We start from the raw sequence: 19,003 nt of genomic DNA on the forward strand, positions 1-19,003 counted from the left end.
AGAGCAACAGGCAAGCAAAGCCAGGGCCAGTGGGTAAAGTGAAAACAGAGGTGGGCTTCTTGTATGAGAGGCATTGAGGATGACCAAAGGGAAGAACTTGGGATGGGGGAATCAGGGAAAAAGGAAGTTGGAGGTGAAGCAAAGGGTACAAGCAGGGCTGCTTATGGACACCTGCCAAGTAGCCCTCAATCTGAGCAGGGACATCAGCATGGCTGGGCACACCTCTGCTGTGCCTGTCCAGGAATGCACACAGAGAGGGGAGCAAACAGGAGGAATTTGGAGTCTGTGGGCAGTTCCTGAGCTGTAATCTGACTTAGATACCAGAGACACAGTCAGACAGCTCACACCACTGGAATGTGGCCATGGCTGGATGCAGGCTCTTGAGGAAGGACGGGGCAGGTCAGTGAGGAGGGGAAGTTGCCCTGTATGTGGGCGAGCAGCAGGAAAGCATGGAGCTCTGCTTGTGACAGACGATGAGCCAGATGAGAGCTGATGGAGCAGGATAAGTGGGCAGACCAACGTGGGTAACGTAGTCGGTGTCTGCTGTGGACCAACCGTATTCGGAAGAAGCAGCAGATGAGGCCTTCTTCAGACAAGTAGAAGCCTCTCGTTCACAGACCTTGGTCCTCATGGGGGGCATTAGCCAGTCAGGCATCTGCCCGAGGGGCAGCACAGCAGGACACAAGACACCCAGGAGGGTTCTGGAGGGCACCGAGAACCTCCTGAGCATTCAGAGAGGGTGTTAGGAAAGTCAACGTCCATCTCGAGTTCAATCTGGTAATTCAGCCTGGATGTGAAAGGCCTCAACAAAGGATTCAACAACAGTCCAGGAGCAAGAGGAAGGCTTGGGAAAATGCAGGCCTACTGCTAGATGGGGCAGAGACCCTAGTGACAGAGAGCACAGAAAGGGCCAAGGTACTCCATGCCTTTTCCTCTCTGAGTTTACTGGTAAGACCAACCTTCAGGAATCCCAGGCACCCAAGACCAGAAGCAAGGAGCAAGGAAGACTTTCTCTTGGTGCAGGAGTCTCAGGTTAGGGAACGTTTAAGCAAACTGCACATGCGTAAGTCCTTGGGACCTGAGAGGATGCTCTCATGAGTGCTGAGGAAGCTGGCTGACGTCATTGTAGGCCACTTGAAACCATGTGTGCAAGGTCATGGTGACTGAGTGAGGGTCCTGAGGGCTAGAAGAAAACAAAGGTAAAACCTATCTTGAAGCAGGGCAAGGAGGAGGATGCAGGGAGCTGTCAGCCTGTCTCCCATTATACCCCTATAGACAAGCTGAGCAAATATGGTCTAGATAAGTGGAAAAGGAGGTGGACTGGAAACTGACGGAATGGCTGGTCCCAGAGGGTTGTGTCCAGTGGCACAAAGTCCAGCTGGAGGATAATCAGCAGTGGTGTTGCAAAGGGGTTGTTACTGGGTCCCATTCTATTCAACTTTTCATTACAGTGCTGGATGATGGGACCAAAGGCATCCTGAGCAAGTTTGTGGATGATACAAAATTGGGAGGAGTGGCTGATACACCGGCTGGTTGCACTGCCGCTCAGAAGGACCTGGGCAGGCTGGTGAACTGGCTAGAGAGGAACCTCATGAAGTTCAACAACGGGAAACACAAAGTCCTGCCCGTGGGCAGGAATAACTCCATGGCCCAGTACAGGCTGGGGGCTGACTGGCTGGAAAGCAGGTTTCTAGAGAAGGATCAGGGGGTCCTGGTGGAAACCAAGCTGGCCACGAGCCAGCAGTGTGGCTGTGTGGCAAAGCAGACCTACAGCCTCCTGGGCTGCATTCAGGAGAGCTTGGCCAGCAGGTCGAGAGAGGTGGTCCTGCCCCTCTAGTCAGCACTGGTGAGGCCACATCTGGAGTGCTATGTCCAGTGCTGGGATGCCCAGCGAAAGAGACATGCACTTACTGGAGTGAGTCCAGCAAAGGGCCACAAATATGATGAAGGCACACAAGCATCTCTCACAAGGAGAGGCTGAGAGAGCTGGGACTTTTTAGCCTGAAGAAGGGAAGGTTCATGGAGATCTCATCAATGTGTATCGATACCCAATGGCAGGGAACGAAGATCAGGGAGCCAGACTCTTCTCCATGCTGCCCAGTGACAGACAATGGGTAGAATCTGAAGCACAGGAACTTCCATCTCAACACAAGAAAACACTTTTCTACTGTGAGGGTGGTTGATCACTGCAACAGGTTATCCAGAGAGGTTGTGGAGTCTCCATCCATGGAGATACTCAAAACCCAGCTGGACCCTGTATTGGGCAACCTGCTCTAGACTAGGCTAGGCAATCTCCAGAGATACTGCCAAGAAGGGTCAGAAGGAACCAATGGAGGTGTCTAGTGCTACGATGTGCTCTGAGCAGGGAGAGCTTGTCAGTAGGATCACGTTGGTCAGTGCTTTTCCACTTGAGTTTTGAAAACCTCTGAGCCCCACACTCTGTGCTAATCAACTATGAAAGTGACTGGTTGTTTTCTTAAACCTCAGTTGAAATTTCCCTTCTAGCTTCTTGTCCTCATTGTCTCTTGTCCTCTTCTGCCCTTCCTGACTGCCAGGCAGATCCTCATGCCTACTCTGACCATGGACAATCACAACCTTCTCTCCAAGTGTGGCCTCATTGAGATCCCCTGCGACTGCACAGCCAAGCATTGGTGGCCAGCTCCAAGCAGAGCTACACCCTGGGGGTCCCTGCGTGGGCTCAGAGGAGGTCATGTGGAGACACCCAGCACCTCACACAGAGGGAATGTGGCAGTGCCTGTGGGCTGGCACCAAGGTAGAGTTTGAGGCAGAAGGGGTGAGCAGAGAAGCCCTCCAGCAGCTCCTCTGCATACCTGGTCAGGGAGTAATGCACTTGGTGGTGCTCGTGAGTGAGGACGATGGCATGGGAGGGGAGGTACTACGAGCTGTGGTGCAGGGCACTGGGGCTCAGCCCTGCTCTGGGGCCTGCCAGGGTCTGGGCATGTGTGAGCCCATGCAGGTCTGGCTGTTCCCCCAGTGCAGACACTGAGCCCAGCAAGAGGATGGAGCTGGTCATATTTCAAAGATCAGCCTTCACCTGGTCCACGGTGAATGGCCAGGGCTGGAAATGGCTGGTATGGGGAACGAGGACTGGGCGTGACTTTGGGGTAAGGGCCAGCGCATGGGGTGGAGGAGGCTGTCTCAAGGACATGTGCTGGGCACAGAGACCAAGGGACAGCAGCAAACTCATACGGCTCCCCAATATCTTCCCAGGGCCCCGAGTTCGTGGTGCTGCTCTGCAGAGCTATTTGGCTGTGGTGCCTGGGGCCACCAGTGACTCCACACTGGCCTTGCTGGTCAGGGAGGGAAGCAGCTCCAGCTGGATGGGGATGACTGCTGCTAATCTCCCCAGTGCTCTGGGGAGATCCCATTTCATTACAGGGATGCCATGGGGGAGGTATAACCCATGAGCACACAGCGGTGGCAGTAGGAGGGGTGTGAGGTCACCATCACTATAACCCATGAGCACACAGCAGTGGCAGTAGGAGAATATGAGGTCACCATCACTATAACCCATGAGCACACAGCAGTGGCAGTAGGAGGGTATGAGGTCACCATCACTATAACCCATGAGCACACAGCAGTGGCAGTAGGAGGGTATGAGGTCACCATCACTATAACCCATGAGCACACAGCAGTGGCAGTAGGAGGGTATGAGGTCACCATCACTATAACCCAGGCGCACACAGCAGTGGCAGTAGGAGGGTATGAGGTCATGTCACCAGTGGCAGCCCATGGCCATCGGGGCTCGGTGCAGAGCGGCCGTGTGCTGTCACAAGGGCATCACGGGGGACAGGAGCTGCCCGGCCCCATGCCTGCGAGGCCGAAGGAGCAGCCCCTGCAGCCCTGGCTGGAGCAGTCGGGGTGGGGGTGGCTCGGGGGCACCGCAGGGATGTGCCAGGGCACGGCGCCAGGGGGAAACCACAGACTTCCTGCCTGGGCGTGATGGGGGGGAGCGCGGGGAGCGCTGCGAGGCCACGTGGGCTGTGGTTTGTGCACCTGCAGGCTGCAGCTCCGGAGCCACCCGCGGGGAATAACGGCCCCTCGGTAACATGCCAAGAGTCAGGGATGCATGTGAGCCTGCGGGCTGCATGTCTGCTGCCAGGACAGGGACACATCCCAGCTCCAGCTCATTTGAAGGGACCTTCCATGGGGCTCTCCAGGGAGGGACAGGCGAGCCAGCATTCCTGGCATGGGGCTCTGGCCTGGGCTAAGGCCCTTTCGCAGCTGCTGCTCCCAGTGCAGCGGGGTCTGTAGCAGGGGCAGGGGCTGTTCCCTTCCCTTCCTGACACAGCCCTCAGTGCAGTCCCAGCCCTGTGGTTCCCATGGCAGGGGGATGGCTGGACACTCGCGCCTTGGGCTCTTGGATGTGCCCAACATAGGAGATGCTCAGTGCTCCTGGTCCACACAGCAGGGTTCAAGGGGTGAAAAAATGCATTTCCCCCACTACAACCGGTCCTGTCCTGTGATGTCCCACCACCACAGTGACGTGACATTTGCAGCGGAGCCATCCCTCATATATGGTCATGAATTGAACTGGAGAAGTTCATTGGAGGGCTCGGCTGTGTCGGAGGGGAGATAGCTCCCGATAATGTCTAAAAAGGTGCTGCTGCTGCTTCGATTGGCTCCTTCTGTAGCTGGGCTGGCATGTGCGGAGATATATTGCCATCCCGCTGCCATTGTCCCCATGAGTCCCCAGGTGCTGTGGCAGGGAGTGTGGCAGAGCAGGGATGCGCTGGCAGGGCAGAAGGCTCAGGATGGGCACAGAGGGACTCCTGTCCCCTGAGGTGCTGTGGCTGCTGCTCTGGGTGCAGCTGTGCAGAGGTAAGTGCCGACTCCCTTGTCCCACAGCCCAGGGCCAGCGGGTACCAGCGTGGTCATCGGGATCTGTCTGGGAACGGGGTTTCTTTGCAGGTGCCACTGAGACGAGGGCCAGAAGGTGCTCAAGTCCATGGACCCTGTGCCTTTCCCTGTGCCCATCTGGGTGGGAGAGAGTGTCTCCTTTTCCGGGGTTCCAGTGTTTAGGGCAGCCTCTGCCTAGCTTGATTCATAGACACCCTGTCCTGGGGTACCCTTTTGGACACCCCCCTCTTCCCCAACACGGTGCCTTTGGAGCCGATGGTGGCCTAGCTAGTGATGGCAGCACCCAGAGATCCCCAGGGCACTGCCAACCTTTGGGCTACCCCAGAGGGTTTCTGTGCGGCTCGCTGCCCCCTTGTTCCAGGGGAGCCCTGACCCCATGACAGCAGTTCGTACCTCTCAGAGAGAAGGGGACCGGGCATCTACAGTAGAGAGACATCCTTCCTGGGGGGCCTGGCTCAGTGCAGGGACTGAACTGACACCAGAGGCGAGGAGGGGATGTGGGTTGGGGGACCATCGGGATCGTCTCGGTCCTCCCTGGGAACATGGAAAGCCCCGGCATGGGGTTGGGTTTGGACGGTGCTGGGGCAGGCGGTTTGCATGGGAAGCTGCAGGCCTGGGTGCCTGGGGCTGTTCAGGGGGTGCTGGGCTGTGGAGGAGCGGGTGCCCAGTGCAGGGCTGGGCAGTGTGCGGGTGGGTATGGGCGGGGGGGCACGTGGTCATTGTAATGGGAAAAGGTACCTTGTGTGGTGGGATGGTGAATGACTCAGCCGGGCCAGAACTCAACACCCCCAGCCTTGTGCAGCCCCTGAGGATAGAAGGGACCCTCACATTGTACTGGGGACAGCCTGGAAGGGAGTGGGCTCCCACCCTGGTACCTCTGACTCTACCTGGGCAGGGGGTTCCCCCAGACATGCAGTGCTAAGGCTTGGTGCTCTCCTGACCCATCCCATGTTGTTGTTTAAAGGAGCTGCGGAGGTGAGGCTGGCGGATGGCGGCAGGCGCTGTGCCGGGAGAGTGGAGGTGAAACACAGGGGCCAGTGGGGGACCGTGTGTGGTGACTACTGGAGTATGAACGATGCTGCAGTGGTTTGTAAGCAGCTGGACTGTGGGTCTGCTGTTGGAGCTCCTCAGTACGGACAATTTGGACCAGGATCCGGCCCCATTTGGATGGATGATGTTGGCTGTAAAGGCACCGAGTCTGCCCTGTCTGACTGCACACACAGAGGATGGGGTAAACATAACTGTGGTCACGGTCGTGATGCTGGAGTGACGTGTTCAGGTAAGGGGTCAGCTGTTGCCTGCCTTTGGGGCTGGGACAGGCAAAGGAACCTGGCTGTGCCCTCAGGGAGCAACAAGCAGATGTCTAATCAGGGCCCAGTGTGGCCAATCACACTGCCAAGCCAGGACTGTCGTTGCTGGTGTAATCGGTCTCCAGGGAAAGCCCAGTGGGAGCCTACCCCAAGGCAAACTAACTCTGCCTCAGTTTCTCAGCCCCGCCTCAGTTGGTGTCTTGGGCTGCAGATGAGTCCTCCATCCCTGGCCCAGGGTGTCCACTGGGCTTCATCGATCTCCACCTATTCTGCCAGTTCCCAGACAAAAATGCTGAGGGTCCCTGTCCTGGAAACACCACGGGGGACTTGCTTGGCACCCCACATCTTGGAGGACTGGCGTGAGATGGCTGGTCACACTGGGTAGTTCCCCCTCACAGACATGAGCACCTCGACTGAATTGAAGGGACTTTTTAGAGTGGTGGGCCCTGGGCAAAGGAGCAGGGTGGCCACAAAGCCCTTTGCTGCCTGTCCCGAGGGCTCAGCTGTGTGATCCAGCACTGCGAGGCCTCAGGGCTTGGTGGCTGCTTGACCCTGGCTGCTTCTTCCATCGCCAGAGTCCCAGGCTGGCGCTAGGATGTCCCTGGGACTGTGACAGCCCTGCGGGGACATGACCCCGTGCAGGTTGTGCTGGCCACTGCCCAACCTCTCCTGCCTGCCCACATCTCCCTACACTGCCCCATGACACCAGGGACTTTGGCAGCACTTGCAGATCCTCATCTGTGCCGGCTGTTCCGTGAGAGTAGGCATGGGCCCAGGGGGGCATGTGAAACTCCTGCCCCTCTGTCTGGCCGTTGATCCGGGTTGTGCACACATCCAGGCAGAGCGTTGTGTCCCTGGCTGAGAACATCCCCCCTTGAACAGGCATCAGAGGGGTCTGGACAGGCACCAGCCATGATTACAGCTGCAGCATTTCTGTGCTCTGTGACATCTCCTGCTTAAAAGGAACCTCCCAGCACCCTAGAGCACCCCTGGGAGCGTGTTGTATTTATGGCTGTATCAAGGTGATGGCCCTGCCTGGTCGCTAGCTCTGCAGGGACTGAGCAGGCTGCAGCAGTCATTATCATCTGGGCCAGTTCTTGTGGACCCAAACTGCGCACACCACTGCGGTGATGGGGGGACCATGCCGGGCAGTGAAGGGCACTTTGTGCAGCAGCAGATTGTCAGAGTGGAGCCTGGTGCTGCACCAGACACATAACCTCTAGAGCCCTGAGGGTGTAGAGAAGGGGTGCGGGGAGGGCGGGGCTGGATGTGTTTATGTCACCAACACTCCCCCACAGCTTCCTCTGGGATGTGCAATGGGTGATTTGGTCATGGCTTGCTTGAAGGTCATGAGAGATGTGGAAATGTAACTGCCAGAGGGCTCTGGGAACTCCCAGCTGCTTTGTGTTTTTTCCAGGATTTGTCCGGCTGGTGGAAGGGAAGAGCCGCTGCTCAGGACGTGTGGAGATCCGTGACGGGGACCAGTGGAAAACCGTCTGTGATTCCCACTTTGGTCCCAAAGCTGCTGACGTGGTCTGCAGGGAGCTGCAGTGCGGCGTGGCCCTGCCTGTCACTGGAGGAGGTCACTTTGGAGAAGGGGTCGGTCCCATCTGGGATGGAGAGCTGCAGTGTGTGGGGAATGAATCCCTCCTGGCCTCCTGCCCCAGAGGGTCCCCCAGGGACCAGCCCTGCACCCACGTGAACAGCGCTATTGTCACCTGCACATGTAAGAATTCCGGTGGGGTGTTGAACACTGGGTTGAGCCCCAGCCTGGGGCGGGGGAGGCAGGTTGTGCTGTGGAGACAAGGGAACTGGGGTATCTGTTGCCACAGGCTGGCAGAGAGGTGACCTTCCTGGGGGATCCTCGACAAGGGCAGGGCTGGGCTGAGGCCTTGGGGACAAGGAGGGGGCATGGGTTGGGAGGGCTCCCTGGGATCACCGTGTTGCCCCACAAGGGACACAGGAAGGCCTGAGGGTGGAGGATGGGTTGGGAGGTGCCCTAGGCAGGCTGTGGTCCAGGGGAGCTGGGGGCCCTGGGGAGAAGCAGCAGTGTGTGCCTGGGGGAGCCCTGGTGGGAACAGGTCTCTTCTCAGGGTGCTGGCTGGGGAGGTGCGGGTGCCCTGGGCTGGGGGCAGGGGACAGCTGGCCATTGGGTGGGAGTGTCAAGGTCTGTGGGGCCACAAACAACACAGTAGGGCTGGACCTGGGCACCCCCAACCTTGCACAGCCCGTGGGGATAGAAGGAACCCCTGCACTGCCCTGGGAACAGCCTGGCGGGGAGTGGGCTCCCACCCTGGTACCTCTGACTCCGTCCGGGCAGGAGTTTCCCCAGACCCACAGTGCCGGGGCTCGGCACTGTCTTGACTGGTCCTGTGTCAGTGTTTGAAGGTGCTGCGGAGGTGAGGCTGGCGGATGGCGGCAAACACTGTGCCGGGAGAGTGGAGGTGAAACACAGGGGCCAGTGGGGGACCGTGTGTGGTGACTATTGGGGCATGGATGATGCTGCAGTGGTTTGTAAGCAGCTGGACTGTGGGTCTGCTGTTGGAGCGCCTCAGTACGGACACTTTGGACCAGGATCCGGCCCCATTTGGATGGATGATGTTGGCTGTAATGGCACCGAGTCTGCCCTGTCTGACTGCACACACGGAGGATGGGGTGAACATGACTGTGGTCACGGTGGTGATGCTGGAGTGACGTGTTCAGGTAATGGAGAGCCTGTTCTCCACCTTGGGAGGTAGGACAGGGAAAGGGGACTGGTTGTGCCCTCAGGGAGCAGCACATGGACGCTTGAGCAGGGTCCCATGATGCTGGTTGAACTGCTGAGCTGGGATTGTCATTGCTGATGTCCTCCATCCCTGGGGAAGGCCCAGTGGGAACCTGCCCCAGGGTGTCCATACCCTGCCTGGCCCCTGAAGTGGCTCAGATAAATCCCCCACCCAGCCCCGCAGTGTCTGTTGGTTCCCATCTTTCTCCTCCCTTTCACCCAGGGCCTGTCTGGCAGCACTGAGTGGAGGGCCAGGTCCCCCCATGCCAGAGGCACCAAGAGTGACTCACGCAGACACCCACAGCCGCAGGGAAGGGCGTGAGATGGATGGGGAATTTTGGGTTGTGCCCCCTGGCAGACAGGAGTCCCTTGGCCCAAGCAAAGGGATTGCTTGGAGAGGAAGACCACGGGGCTTGGGCAGACGAGTGGGGTGGCATGTGGCACTTCATTCCTCTCCTAGGGTCACCCCTCAAGAGACTTCCCGTGAGGATACAGCCCTGTCCAGGCAGTGCTGACCCGCTGCCCAGCCTCTCAGGTCTCTCTCAGCGCCGGGCTGCCTTGCACTTTTGGATGTGCCACCGTTTACTGGCTCTCCTCTGTGCCTGCCCTTGCGCTGGGAGCTCGTGTAAGCCCAGGGTTGCTCTTCTGTCCACTCTCCTGCCCTCTTCCCGGCTGTTGGCCAGGGACATGCGCATCCAGCAGTGCACTCTGGCCATGGCTGAGGACCTCTTTCCCAGGAGGGTGCTGGAGCGGGGGGCTGGTACAGACACTGACCGCAGGTACAGCCTCACCATGCTTCTGCTCTGTGACTTACTCCATCTACCCGAAGCACCCCAACAGTTCAAGACCCCCTGGGGAATGGGGTGCATTTCTGGCAGCTCCAAGGGGTTCCTCACGTCTGGCCCTGAGCTCAGTGGGGCAGAGCAAGCTGCAGCAGCCAACAGCGCCTGGGCGCATTTCCCTGGACCCCAAGTGCTTCAGGTGCTGCAGTGCCCAGGGACCAGTGCCAGGCAGCCCCAGGCCTCTGGGGCAGCAGCAGTTTGTCTGAGCGGTGCCTGTGGCTATGGCTTTGGGAGAGAAGCAAGCCCACAAGTGCTGTGCTGATTTCTGAGGAGCAGCAGGGGGGCCCTGATGTGTTTGTGCCATCAGCACCCCCTGAGAACAGCAGGGGTGGTCGTGGGGCTTTTTGCCCGTGGCAACCAAAGGGCTGTGGGAAATCTCAGGGGTCTTTGGTTGGTCCAGAATCTGTCCAGCTGGTCTGAGGGGAGAGCCGCCTCTAAGGACATGTAGCGATGCATGAGGACGACCTCTGGATAACTGTCTGTGACTCACACTTTGGTCCCAAAGGCAGCAACATGGTTTGCAGGGTCTGCTGTGGGTCTGAGATAGGCACGTACCCTTGAGTGCTGTGATGGTGTAGTGAAGGGGCGCAAGGGTTCCTGGATGCCTTTGTGGCACCAACACTCCCCCACAGCTTCCTCTGGGATGTGCAATGGGTGATTTGGTCATGGCTTGCTTGAAGGTCACCAGAGATGTGGAAATGTAACTGCCAGAGGGCTCTGGGAACTCCCAGCTGCTTTGTGTTTTTTCCAGGATTTGTCCGGCTGGTGGAAGGGAAGAGCCACTGCTCAGGACGTGTGGAGATCCGTGATGGGGACCAGTGGAAAACCGTCTGTGATTCCCACTTTGGTCCCAAAGCTGCTGACGTGGTCTGCAGGGAGCTGCAGTGCGGCGTGGCCCTGCCTGTCACTGGAGGAGGTCACTTTGGAGAAGGGGTCGGTCCCATCTGGGATGGAGCGCTGCAGTGTGTGGGGAATGAATCCCTCCTGGCCTCCTGCCCCAGAGGGTCCCCCAGGGACCAGCCCTGCACCCACGTGAACAGCGCTATTGTCACCTGCACACGTAAGGACTCGGGGTGGGGTGTTGAACACTGGGGCTGTGCCCGGGGTTGGGGAACAGAACAAGGACCGTGCTGGGCCGGGTGTGAGGGCAGGAGGGATGAGGGGATTGTCTGCAGCATGAAAATAGTGCAGAAGGAGAAGAAAGGCATGCTGTTCCTCTGGCCTCCCCGCCAGCTACTGGGGGTACAAGAGCACCAATCCGCCCTCTCTCCTCCTCCTCTGTCCCCAGAGTACACAGGGTTCAGGCTGGTGAACGGCAGCACGGCATGTGCAGGGAGGGTGGAGGTCCAGGTGCTGGGGACCTGGGGGACCCTCTGTGCCTCCCACTGGGATCTGTCAGATGCCCACGTTCTCTGTCATCAACTCAACTGTGGGTTTGCCGAGTCCATTCCTGGAGGAGAGTATTTTGGGAGAGAGACTGGCCCTGTCTGGAGAGACTCATTCCACTGTGACGGGACTGAAGCCCACCTGGGTCAGTGCCCAGTGATCACCCTGGGGGCCTCACCATGCTCCCGCGGGAGCAACGCTGCTGTTATTTGCTCAGGTGAGTGCCGGAAAAATGCTGCCTTAACTTCATTCGCCCTTTGTGTGCATCATGGCCACCCAAAGTAGGGGTCGCAAGGCAGTACCAGGCTGAATTTCTCCCTGGAGAAACCCAGGAGCCAACGGGAGGGCTTTGCCTGCTTAGTCTGACCACTCTGCTGCGGGAGAGCTGAGGACTGAAGCATCAGGGCAGTGGCTTAGGCCCTGGTGCCGCTGCCAGGCCTGGGCTCCTCTGTTCCTATACTTTGGGATGAGCCCAGGACAGGGCTGCAGGGCACTGCCTCAGCCCTCTGGCTGCAGACAGCTGCATCCCATCCCCACAGAGGGCCCTGCAGAGCCTCATCCCACCACCCAGGCAGGAGCCCCCAGCAGCAGCAGACCTGGGTGTGAGCTGTAGAACAGGCCAAAGCTTTGCCCTCTCTTCTCGCCAACACAAGGCTCAATCTTGTCCTGTTTGGTCGGAAAATCCCCTCTTGCCCTGCTCCCTGAAGGGTACCATGCTCCCCGGTGCCGCCAATGGCTGTGGTATCTCTGCTCTCCCTAGGCTCAGCCAGCTTTGCATCCCTGCGGCTGGTGGGTGGAGGGAGCCGGTGCGATGGGCGAGTGGAGATCTTCCAGCATGGGACGTGGGGCAGAGTCCTGGATGACCAGTGGGATGTGCAGGAGTCCAGCGTGGTGTGCCGGCAGCTGCGGTGCGGAGAGGCAGGGGGAGCTTACAACCCCCCAAAGCCGGAGCGAGGGACGGGCCCTGTGGGGCTGCGAGGGGTCCGGTGCGCAGGGCACGAGGCCAACCTGACCCTCTGCAACACCTCCCTGCCTGAGAGTGCACTGGCGGCAGGGGTTGCGGAGGACGTGGGAGTCATTTGCTGGGGTGAGCGGCGTTGCACGGGCCCCCCAGGTGACAGGGTGGGTGGGCAGCCGGCCCCTGAGAGCAACAGGGGTTTCTACCCACTACAGGGAGCCGGCGGGTCCGGCTGGTGAACGGGGCTGGGCGCTGCGCCGGGAGAGTGGAGATCTACTACCAGGGCAGCTGGGGGACTGTCTGCGACGATGGCTGGGACCTGTCTGATGCTGCCGTCGTTTGCCACCAGCTGGGCTGCGGAGGGGCAGTGGAGGTGGCTGGCTCTGCTCAGTTTGGGGAAGGCTCCGGGCAGATCTGGCTGGATGGCGTGAACTGCTCCGGGGCCGAAGCTGCTCTCTGGGACTGCCCTGCCAGGCCCTGGGGGCAGCACGACTGCGGGCACAAAGAGGATGCGGGAGTCGTCTGTTCAGGTCTGTGCTGGGAGCTGTGGTGGGAGCCTGGTTCCTGGGGAGGCCAGGACACACGGAGGGCCGGGCATGGCCAAGGCTCTCCCTGGCTGCCTCTGAGCTCCTGCCCAAGCCCGTCCTGTGGACACCCATGCATGGGCACCCTCAGTCCCACCGGAGGTCCCTGGGGAGCTCAGCTGTCCCCAAGGGTTAGCGGGAAGGGCAGGGGTGTCTGTCCATCAGGGACTTCTCTCTGCCCCTGGGTGCAAGGCGGGTGTGCTGGCCCTGCCCCTGCCCGTCTGAGTGCCTGGCGGGTGCAGAGGTGTCCTGGCTCCCACAGCCCCAGACCAGCCTGTTTCCCCTTGGTGCCTTTCCTCCCAGAGTTCGTGGCCCTGAGGCTGGAGAACAGCGACGGCTGCTCTGGGCGCCTGCAGGTTTTCTACAACGGGACATGGGGGAGCATTTGCTCCAACTCGATGACTCTCGACACGGTGTCGCTGGCATGCAAGGAGCTGGGCTGCGGAGACAGAGGATCCCAGGAAACAGGCCTGCCCTATGGTAGGGTGTCTGGCCCGGCGTGGCTGGATAAGGTGCAGTGTGGGGAGAAAACCAGCTCCTTCTGGCAGTGTCCCTCGGCTCCCTGGGACCCACAGTCATGCGAAGACCTGCGAGACGAGGTCCACATCATCTGCAACGGTAACTCTGAGCCGTTTGGGCACCCGTGTCACCCCAGATCCTGCTACCCGCTGGGCATAGTCAAACACAGAGAAAGGGCTTGGAGGGGCTTTTCTTTTCCATGTCAGACCCTTGTGTTGCCAGTGGCACAAGCATGACCGCAGCCACACATGTCCAGCAGCAGTTGCCACCCAGGTTGCCAGCAGCGCCCAGGGGAGGCAGAGGTATCTCTAGGTGAGGTCTCAGAACAGACCAGACAGGATTCAGAGGTGCCTTCCCTCCATGGACACCCTCCTGCTGCTCTGCAAACCAGGGACCTTTTGGGGCTGAGCAATCTGGGTCCCCCCACAGTCCAACGCGTGTCCCCTGAATGACCGGTGTTCAGTTGCTGCCGTGATCATGATGGCAAAGGGAGGCCCAAGCAGAGCTCAGCCCTGCTCTGTTCTGCACGATCCCCCAAACAAACCCCTTCACCACAGTGTTTCCTTCTTCAGGGGGACGCCCAGAAATGCCCCAGAGCCCGTTGGCCCCGTGCCCCAACTCCACGAGCTGCACAGGTAGGGAGCTGCTCCCTGTGTACCCTTCTTGTCTGGCAGGGCTCTGCCAGCTGTCTCAGTGCCATGGGAGGTCTTTGCCTTCTCCAGACAGGGAGAAGATTCGTGCAGTGGGAGGCGAGGACGGGTGCTCAGGCAGAGTGGAGGTCTGGCACCGTGGCTCTTGGGGGACAGTGTGCGATGACTCCTGGGACATGCGGGATGCTGAAGTGGCGTGCAGGCAGCTGGGCTGTGGCCCCGCAGTGTCTGCCCTGCATGAGGCTGCATTTGGGATGGGGATGGGCCCCATCTGGCTGGAGCAGGTGGAGTGCCAGGGGACAGAGCTGTCCTTACAGGACTGCTGGGCCCGGCCCGGGGACAGCGGTGTTTGCCGGCATAAGGAAGATGCTGCCGTGCACTGCTCAGGTGAGTGGCAGGACTGGGACCCCTTGCTTGGGTATTGGCAGGGAGCTGGGGAAGGCCTTTTGTCCACTTGGTCCTGGCATGGCCCCTGACCTCCCAAGAGCAAGAACGTTCCTGCAGAGTGCAGGAGCCTGGTGCCAGGTGGGGAGCAGTCTTGGTGGAACTGGACATCCTCTGGCCACTGCCCGTGGGGCCCTGCAGCCCCAGGGCTATCCCCTGGGCTGGCTGTGCCATCCTGCCTGCTGCCCACAGCAGAAGCCCTGGACCCAGTCCCAGCCTCCCTCTCTAGCACTACAGGAGGGGCAATTTGGGTGGGATGTGTCAAGGACACCTACAGACACATACACGGTGTGCTGAGGAGGAGGCTGTGTGGTACCCGCACACCCGCCCTCTCAGCTCAGCTCTCCTTTTCCTCCTCTGCAGCTATAGCCAGGACAGCAGCATCCCCACCCCGAGCAGGTAACTTGTCCTCCCCCCAGGGCTGGGTATCCCCCCAGACTGTGACCCACAGCTGGATGGAAGGGGCTCCTTGCTAGGGTGTGAAACTCCCAGGAGGAGGCACTGGGTGGGTGGTGGAGGGTTAGGGAGGGTTGTAATTTACTCAGCAGGGTGGAAGCTTCCCCGTCACTCTACCCCTGGGGCCCTCCACCCCCTGCTGCCTTGTGTGATGGGGGTCAGGACTGGTGCTGCCTCCACCTCTCCCGGGCCTGCTGCTGCCCCTTCCATGTTCTTGCCCATGCAGATCCCACCCGAGGCCGTCTGACCAGCAGTGGGAGAGTCTCAGTGCCCGTCATCATCTGCATCATCCTGGGGGCCCTTCTCTGCCTGCTCCTGGCCCTCCTGGCTGGGCAAGTGCTAAGCGCCAGGGCTGGACGCAGAGGTGGGTCCTTCCACAGCTGTCCCAGGGGGAGATGCCTCCTGGAAGGGCTTTGGGGTGCTGCAGGGTGTCAGCAAGGGGCACGAGCAGAGCTGGGGGGATGAGACTGTGTACTGCCACCTGTCCCATGCACGGCCCCATTGAGTGCCTGGCTGTGGGGCACCAGCAGCAAGGGGTGGAGAGAGCCCAGAGGCGGGGGGAGCTAGCGATAGAGCGAGGAGAGAAATGGCAGAGTGGGGATGGCCAAGGCTGGCAGTGCTCTAGGTAGCGCTGGAGGGGGCTCTGGGGCAAGGGAGATGACAGGAGGAGTGCAAGGCAGCATGGTCCATCTCCACAGTGTCAGGCCCCCGGGCTGTCCCTCTGCCCAGCCCTTCCCACCCCCTGGCAGGGCAGGGGCTCTGCTGTGGACCCATGGGGCAGATAAGGGGCAGCTCCAGGTGGAGAGGAAACATGGGAGCTGCTCTGGGGTCAGGCAAGGGGGCATGACCCAGGGGCCAGAGGGGCATGAGCGCTGTCTCCAAAAGGATGATGCGAGGATGACACTGCCCCAGATAACCTCCACAGTGATGTTGCCCTCACTGAGGATGTGGCAGCTGTGCCTGGGCAACACAGTGGGGCTGTGCTGTAGGACCAGTCCCAAGGAACAGGTCTGCGGGAGAACAGTGGGGTCCCATTGCCCTTCTGCCTTTCCCTGTGCCAGCCCTGCCTGTGTCCCCAGGCTCCTGGAGAGCTCAGGAACCATTCCCCGAGGCCGTGTATGAGGAGGTTGTTTACAGCCCAGCGTGGGAGAAGCAGGCGAGGTTTGGTCGCTCAGGTGGGTGTGGGTCGTCCCTGGAGGCGCATCTGCAGGACCCTTTTCCCTGGCCATAACCCAGGGCTGATCCCCGTAAGGCCCCCAGCCCATTCAGCGCTGGGGCCGTGTGGTCTGTGGGGAGAGCATGCAGGTCCTGGGCCCGGGAGAGGAGCTTCCTCCCAACCAGCTTTGCCCATCCCAGCTGGACAGCCCCTCTCTGCCTGCCCCTGCACCCCATGGGACAGCCGAGGAGTGAGGGAAGGGGCTGTCCTAGGGCAGCTCTGGGAGCACCTTTGAGACAGGGTTTGTCCCAGGGGAGCAGGGTGAATTCCCATCCCTCTTCCCTATTCAGCCCCAGCTCGGTGGGTCCCCCTTCCCCAGCAGTGCTGACCATGAGCCAGGTCAGTGGGGCTTGCTCCATAACACCCGCTGTGCATCCCTCCAGGCTCCTATTCAGAGGAGTCCCTGACCCAGCTGCAGCCCTACCCTGGCGTGAGCGAGGAGGAGGATGGTCTGGGATCAGCACCAGGTAACGGAGGCAGGAAGGGGTTGATCTCCCTGCAGACTTGCGATGGACAAAGGTGTCACTGAGTGTCACTGTCAGAGATGGGCAGGACCTGGGGGTCTCCCATGGTGCTGCCAACACCAGTGTCTCAGCCCTGTGTCCCAGAACATCCTCCCGCCCTCTGCTCTGCAGGACGTACCTTCTCACTGTCACCAGCTCCCCTCTGCTTTCAGATGTTCTTGTCCTGCCCGGAGGTGAGCCAGCGGATGGCTATGATGATGCCAGGGAGGTTTCTGACCCAGAGGAGGATGCTGCCCCTGGGCAGGGAGCTTGGGAACTGCCCAGGGTGCCAGAGGAGGGAGCAGGGACCAGGGATGCAGCCAGAGGTGAGAGGGAAATTCAGTGTTGCTGGTTCCGGGGGTGTCATCCCTGGTGCCACCCAAGCCGCTGCCATACTGAGACCCCAGCCTCATGGGAAGAGGGAACCTGACCCAGGAGTTTCCCTTGGAGGGACTGGGGGTGGGAGAAGGAGCTGAATGTGGTGAGGAACAGGGAGGGAAGTGATGTACAGAACCCATGGGGCGAACTGCAACGTCCTGCTTCGCTGCTTGCAGGGGGCAGCCTGCACTCCCAGAGAAGTGCCGGGGTCCCTGGAGCTGAAGGAGTCACCTTGTCCCTGTCCCTGGGGAGTACGGGCTATGATGATGCTGAAGAGGTGTCTCTGGCACATCCTTGTGAGGACACAAAGGCTGTGACACGGGAGCTCAGTGCACAACAGTGCCTGAGCCCCAGGCCAGGAGAGCCCAACCCTGCTGTGCCGCTGGGTGCAGCCAGGAGGGAGGAGAGGTCTGTGCAGCTGGGAGAGCTGTGAGCTCCAGGGCACCATCTCCCTTGACCCATGCGCAGCAGAAACAGTCCAGAGTTTCCTCTATTTTTCTTCCCATTCTTATGCTGTACATCATATTTGTTCTTATTAAAAGTCTCGGGGGACTTTGACCCTGAGCTGCTGCTTGCCTGCCCAGGTGTCGCGGTGTCTCCCTGAGGCTGGTCTAGGGGAGCAGAGCACAAAGACATGGTGGTGGGGAAGGGGTGTGTCTCAGGGACAGCAGGCTTGGGGTGAGGTTGTGGGGCTGCAAGAGCCCATGGTCCCTGGGGGATAATCGTACTGACAGAGACACTTCCATCCTGCTGGCCACGGGCAGTTTCTAGTCAAAATGTCTCTCTGATAGGTCCCATGATGCGACCCCAGTGGGAGCACCCACTTCCTCACCCCGGGGTTTCCCAGCTGCTCCTTGCCCCAGGCCCTACCTTCTGGTCCCACAGTGCAGAGGCCATGACAGAGCTGCCATGTCAGGGTAAGCCCTGGGCTGTGGCCCCACACAAGTGAGCCCTAAGGCGGCTGCAGTGCCCTGAACACCCCAGCCCACCCCAGGGGGGTCATGGCCACAGATTACCTCCCACAATGGTTCAGAGGCAGTTCTGCTCCCCACTGCCCCAGCACAGGGTGCAGAGCCACTGTCTGGGACACATGGGACTGGAATTCCCTCTCCTCATGCTCTGCCAGGACCCAAGTCTCCAGGGGCTGTTCCTGCTGCCCAGGCACTCGCAGACCCCGAGCACTCTTGTCACAGCCGCAGAGCTGCCTTCTTCCTGAGCAGGGGCTGTAAGGCTCCATGGCAGCCCTATGACCCCCTCCTCCTGCTCCCCTCCAGCCCCCACCCCTGTCCTCCTTTGCCTCACCAGTGGTGCCAGTCTGGGTTTGTGTCGGGGCAGTACTTGTGTGCAGGTACAGGAGGGGTGGGAGCAGGGGGAATGGGGGCACCTTTCTCTCAGCGCTGTTGGAGGGCCAGGGGGATGGAGAAAGGATCCCCACGAGACGTGTGCTGCAGCCAAAAGCCATGTCCCAGCCCCTGGCCTGGAGAAGGGCCCGTCCAGGAGGATGCTCATGTAGGCACATTACCATGGCAGAGGAGATTTTTGTGTCCCTCCCCTAAAGCAGGTACTGCTGGGAGCTGAGCCAGGGTCCATCTCTGCTCAGGCTTTTACCTGCCCCAGTGCCCACGGCAGAGAAACCTCTTATGCAGAAGCCAGGCAGGGAGAAGGATTTGACACCTGGGCAGGAACTGGTGCCCAAACTGCCCTCCCTGCTCCCACTGGTGGATCTCCACACCCCTCCAGCTCTTCCCCAATGGACTCCTCTGCTGCGGGCTGGAAGGTGCGTTGGCTGTCTGTGGCAGGGCTCCCTGTGGGGAGCAGCTGCAGCTCAGTAGCACTGCAAAGAGCAGGATCTGGCCCTAGAGGAGAAGAGAGGCAGCAGCTGTTGCCAGCATCCTCTTCTACGGCAGCGTTGCCCCATTCCCTGCTGGGAGCTCCTCTACACCTGGGGTGACCCTGGGGGGACCTGGGGGAGCCCAGGCTCACACATCCCTCTGCCCCACACCCTGGAGCCTTCCTGCTGGCAGCCCCCATGGGAGAGCAGCGATGGGTGACATTCATGGGCACTGCAAACAGCCTCCTTTCCCTGGAAAACTACCCACTGGGGCAAGCTGC

The 19,003-nt window shown here is 60.2% G+C and overlaps 1 protein-coding gene across 1 annotated transcript; it reads left to right on the forward strand.

Moving 5' to 3' along the window:
• The first annotated feature begins 7,332 nt into the window (after positions 1-7,332).
• On the forward strand, positions 7,333-17,324 carry LOC132321423 (antigen WC1.1-like). The gene is made up of 14 exons (XM_059834920.1): positions 7,333-7,387; positions 7,609-7,929; positions 10,549-10,857; positions 11,086-11,404; positions 11,954-12,270; positions 12,357-12,671; positions 13,029-13,343; positions 13,817-13,879; positions 13,967-14,281; positions 15,021-15,158; positions 15,874-15,969; positions 16,394-16,477; positions 16,687-16,839; positions 17,068-17,324. The coding sequence occupies exons 1-14, from the start codon at positions 7,333-7,335 to the stop codon at positions 17,322-17,324; spliced, it is 3,057 nt and encodes a 1,018-aa protein (XP_059690903.1).
• The last annotated feature ends 1,679 nt before the right edge of the window (positions 17,325-19,003 follow it).

Source organism: Gavia stellata, unplaced genomic scaffold (assembly GCF_030936135.1).
Source record: "Gavia stellata isolate bGavSte3 unplaced genomic scaffold, bGavSte3.hap2 HAP2_SCAFFOLD_42, whole genome shotgun sequence".
NCBI lineage: Eukaryota > Metazoa > Chordata > Aves > Gaviiformes > Gaviidae > Gavia > Gavia stellata.

What these genes read in the sequence shown, in the direction of transcription:
- LOC132321423 (XM_059834920.1), top strand. Translation starts at nt 7,333, where the DNA reads ATGCCGGGCAGTGAAGGGCACTTTGTGCAGCAGCAGATTGTCAGAGTG. An exon ending in TGCGGGAGTCGTCTGTTCAG is followed by an intron (nt 12,672 to 13,028) that starts GTCTGTGCTGGG and finishes CTTTCCTCCCAG; the next exon opens with AGTTCGTGGCCCTGAGGCTG. An exon ending in CGCCAGGGCTGGACGCAGAG is followed by an intron (nt 15,159 to 15,873) that starts GTGGGTCCTTCC and finishes CTGTGTCCCCAG; the next exon opens with GCTCCTGGAGAGCTCAGGAA.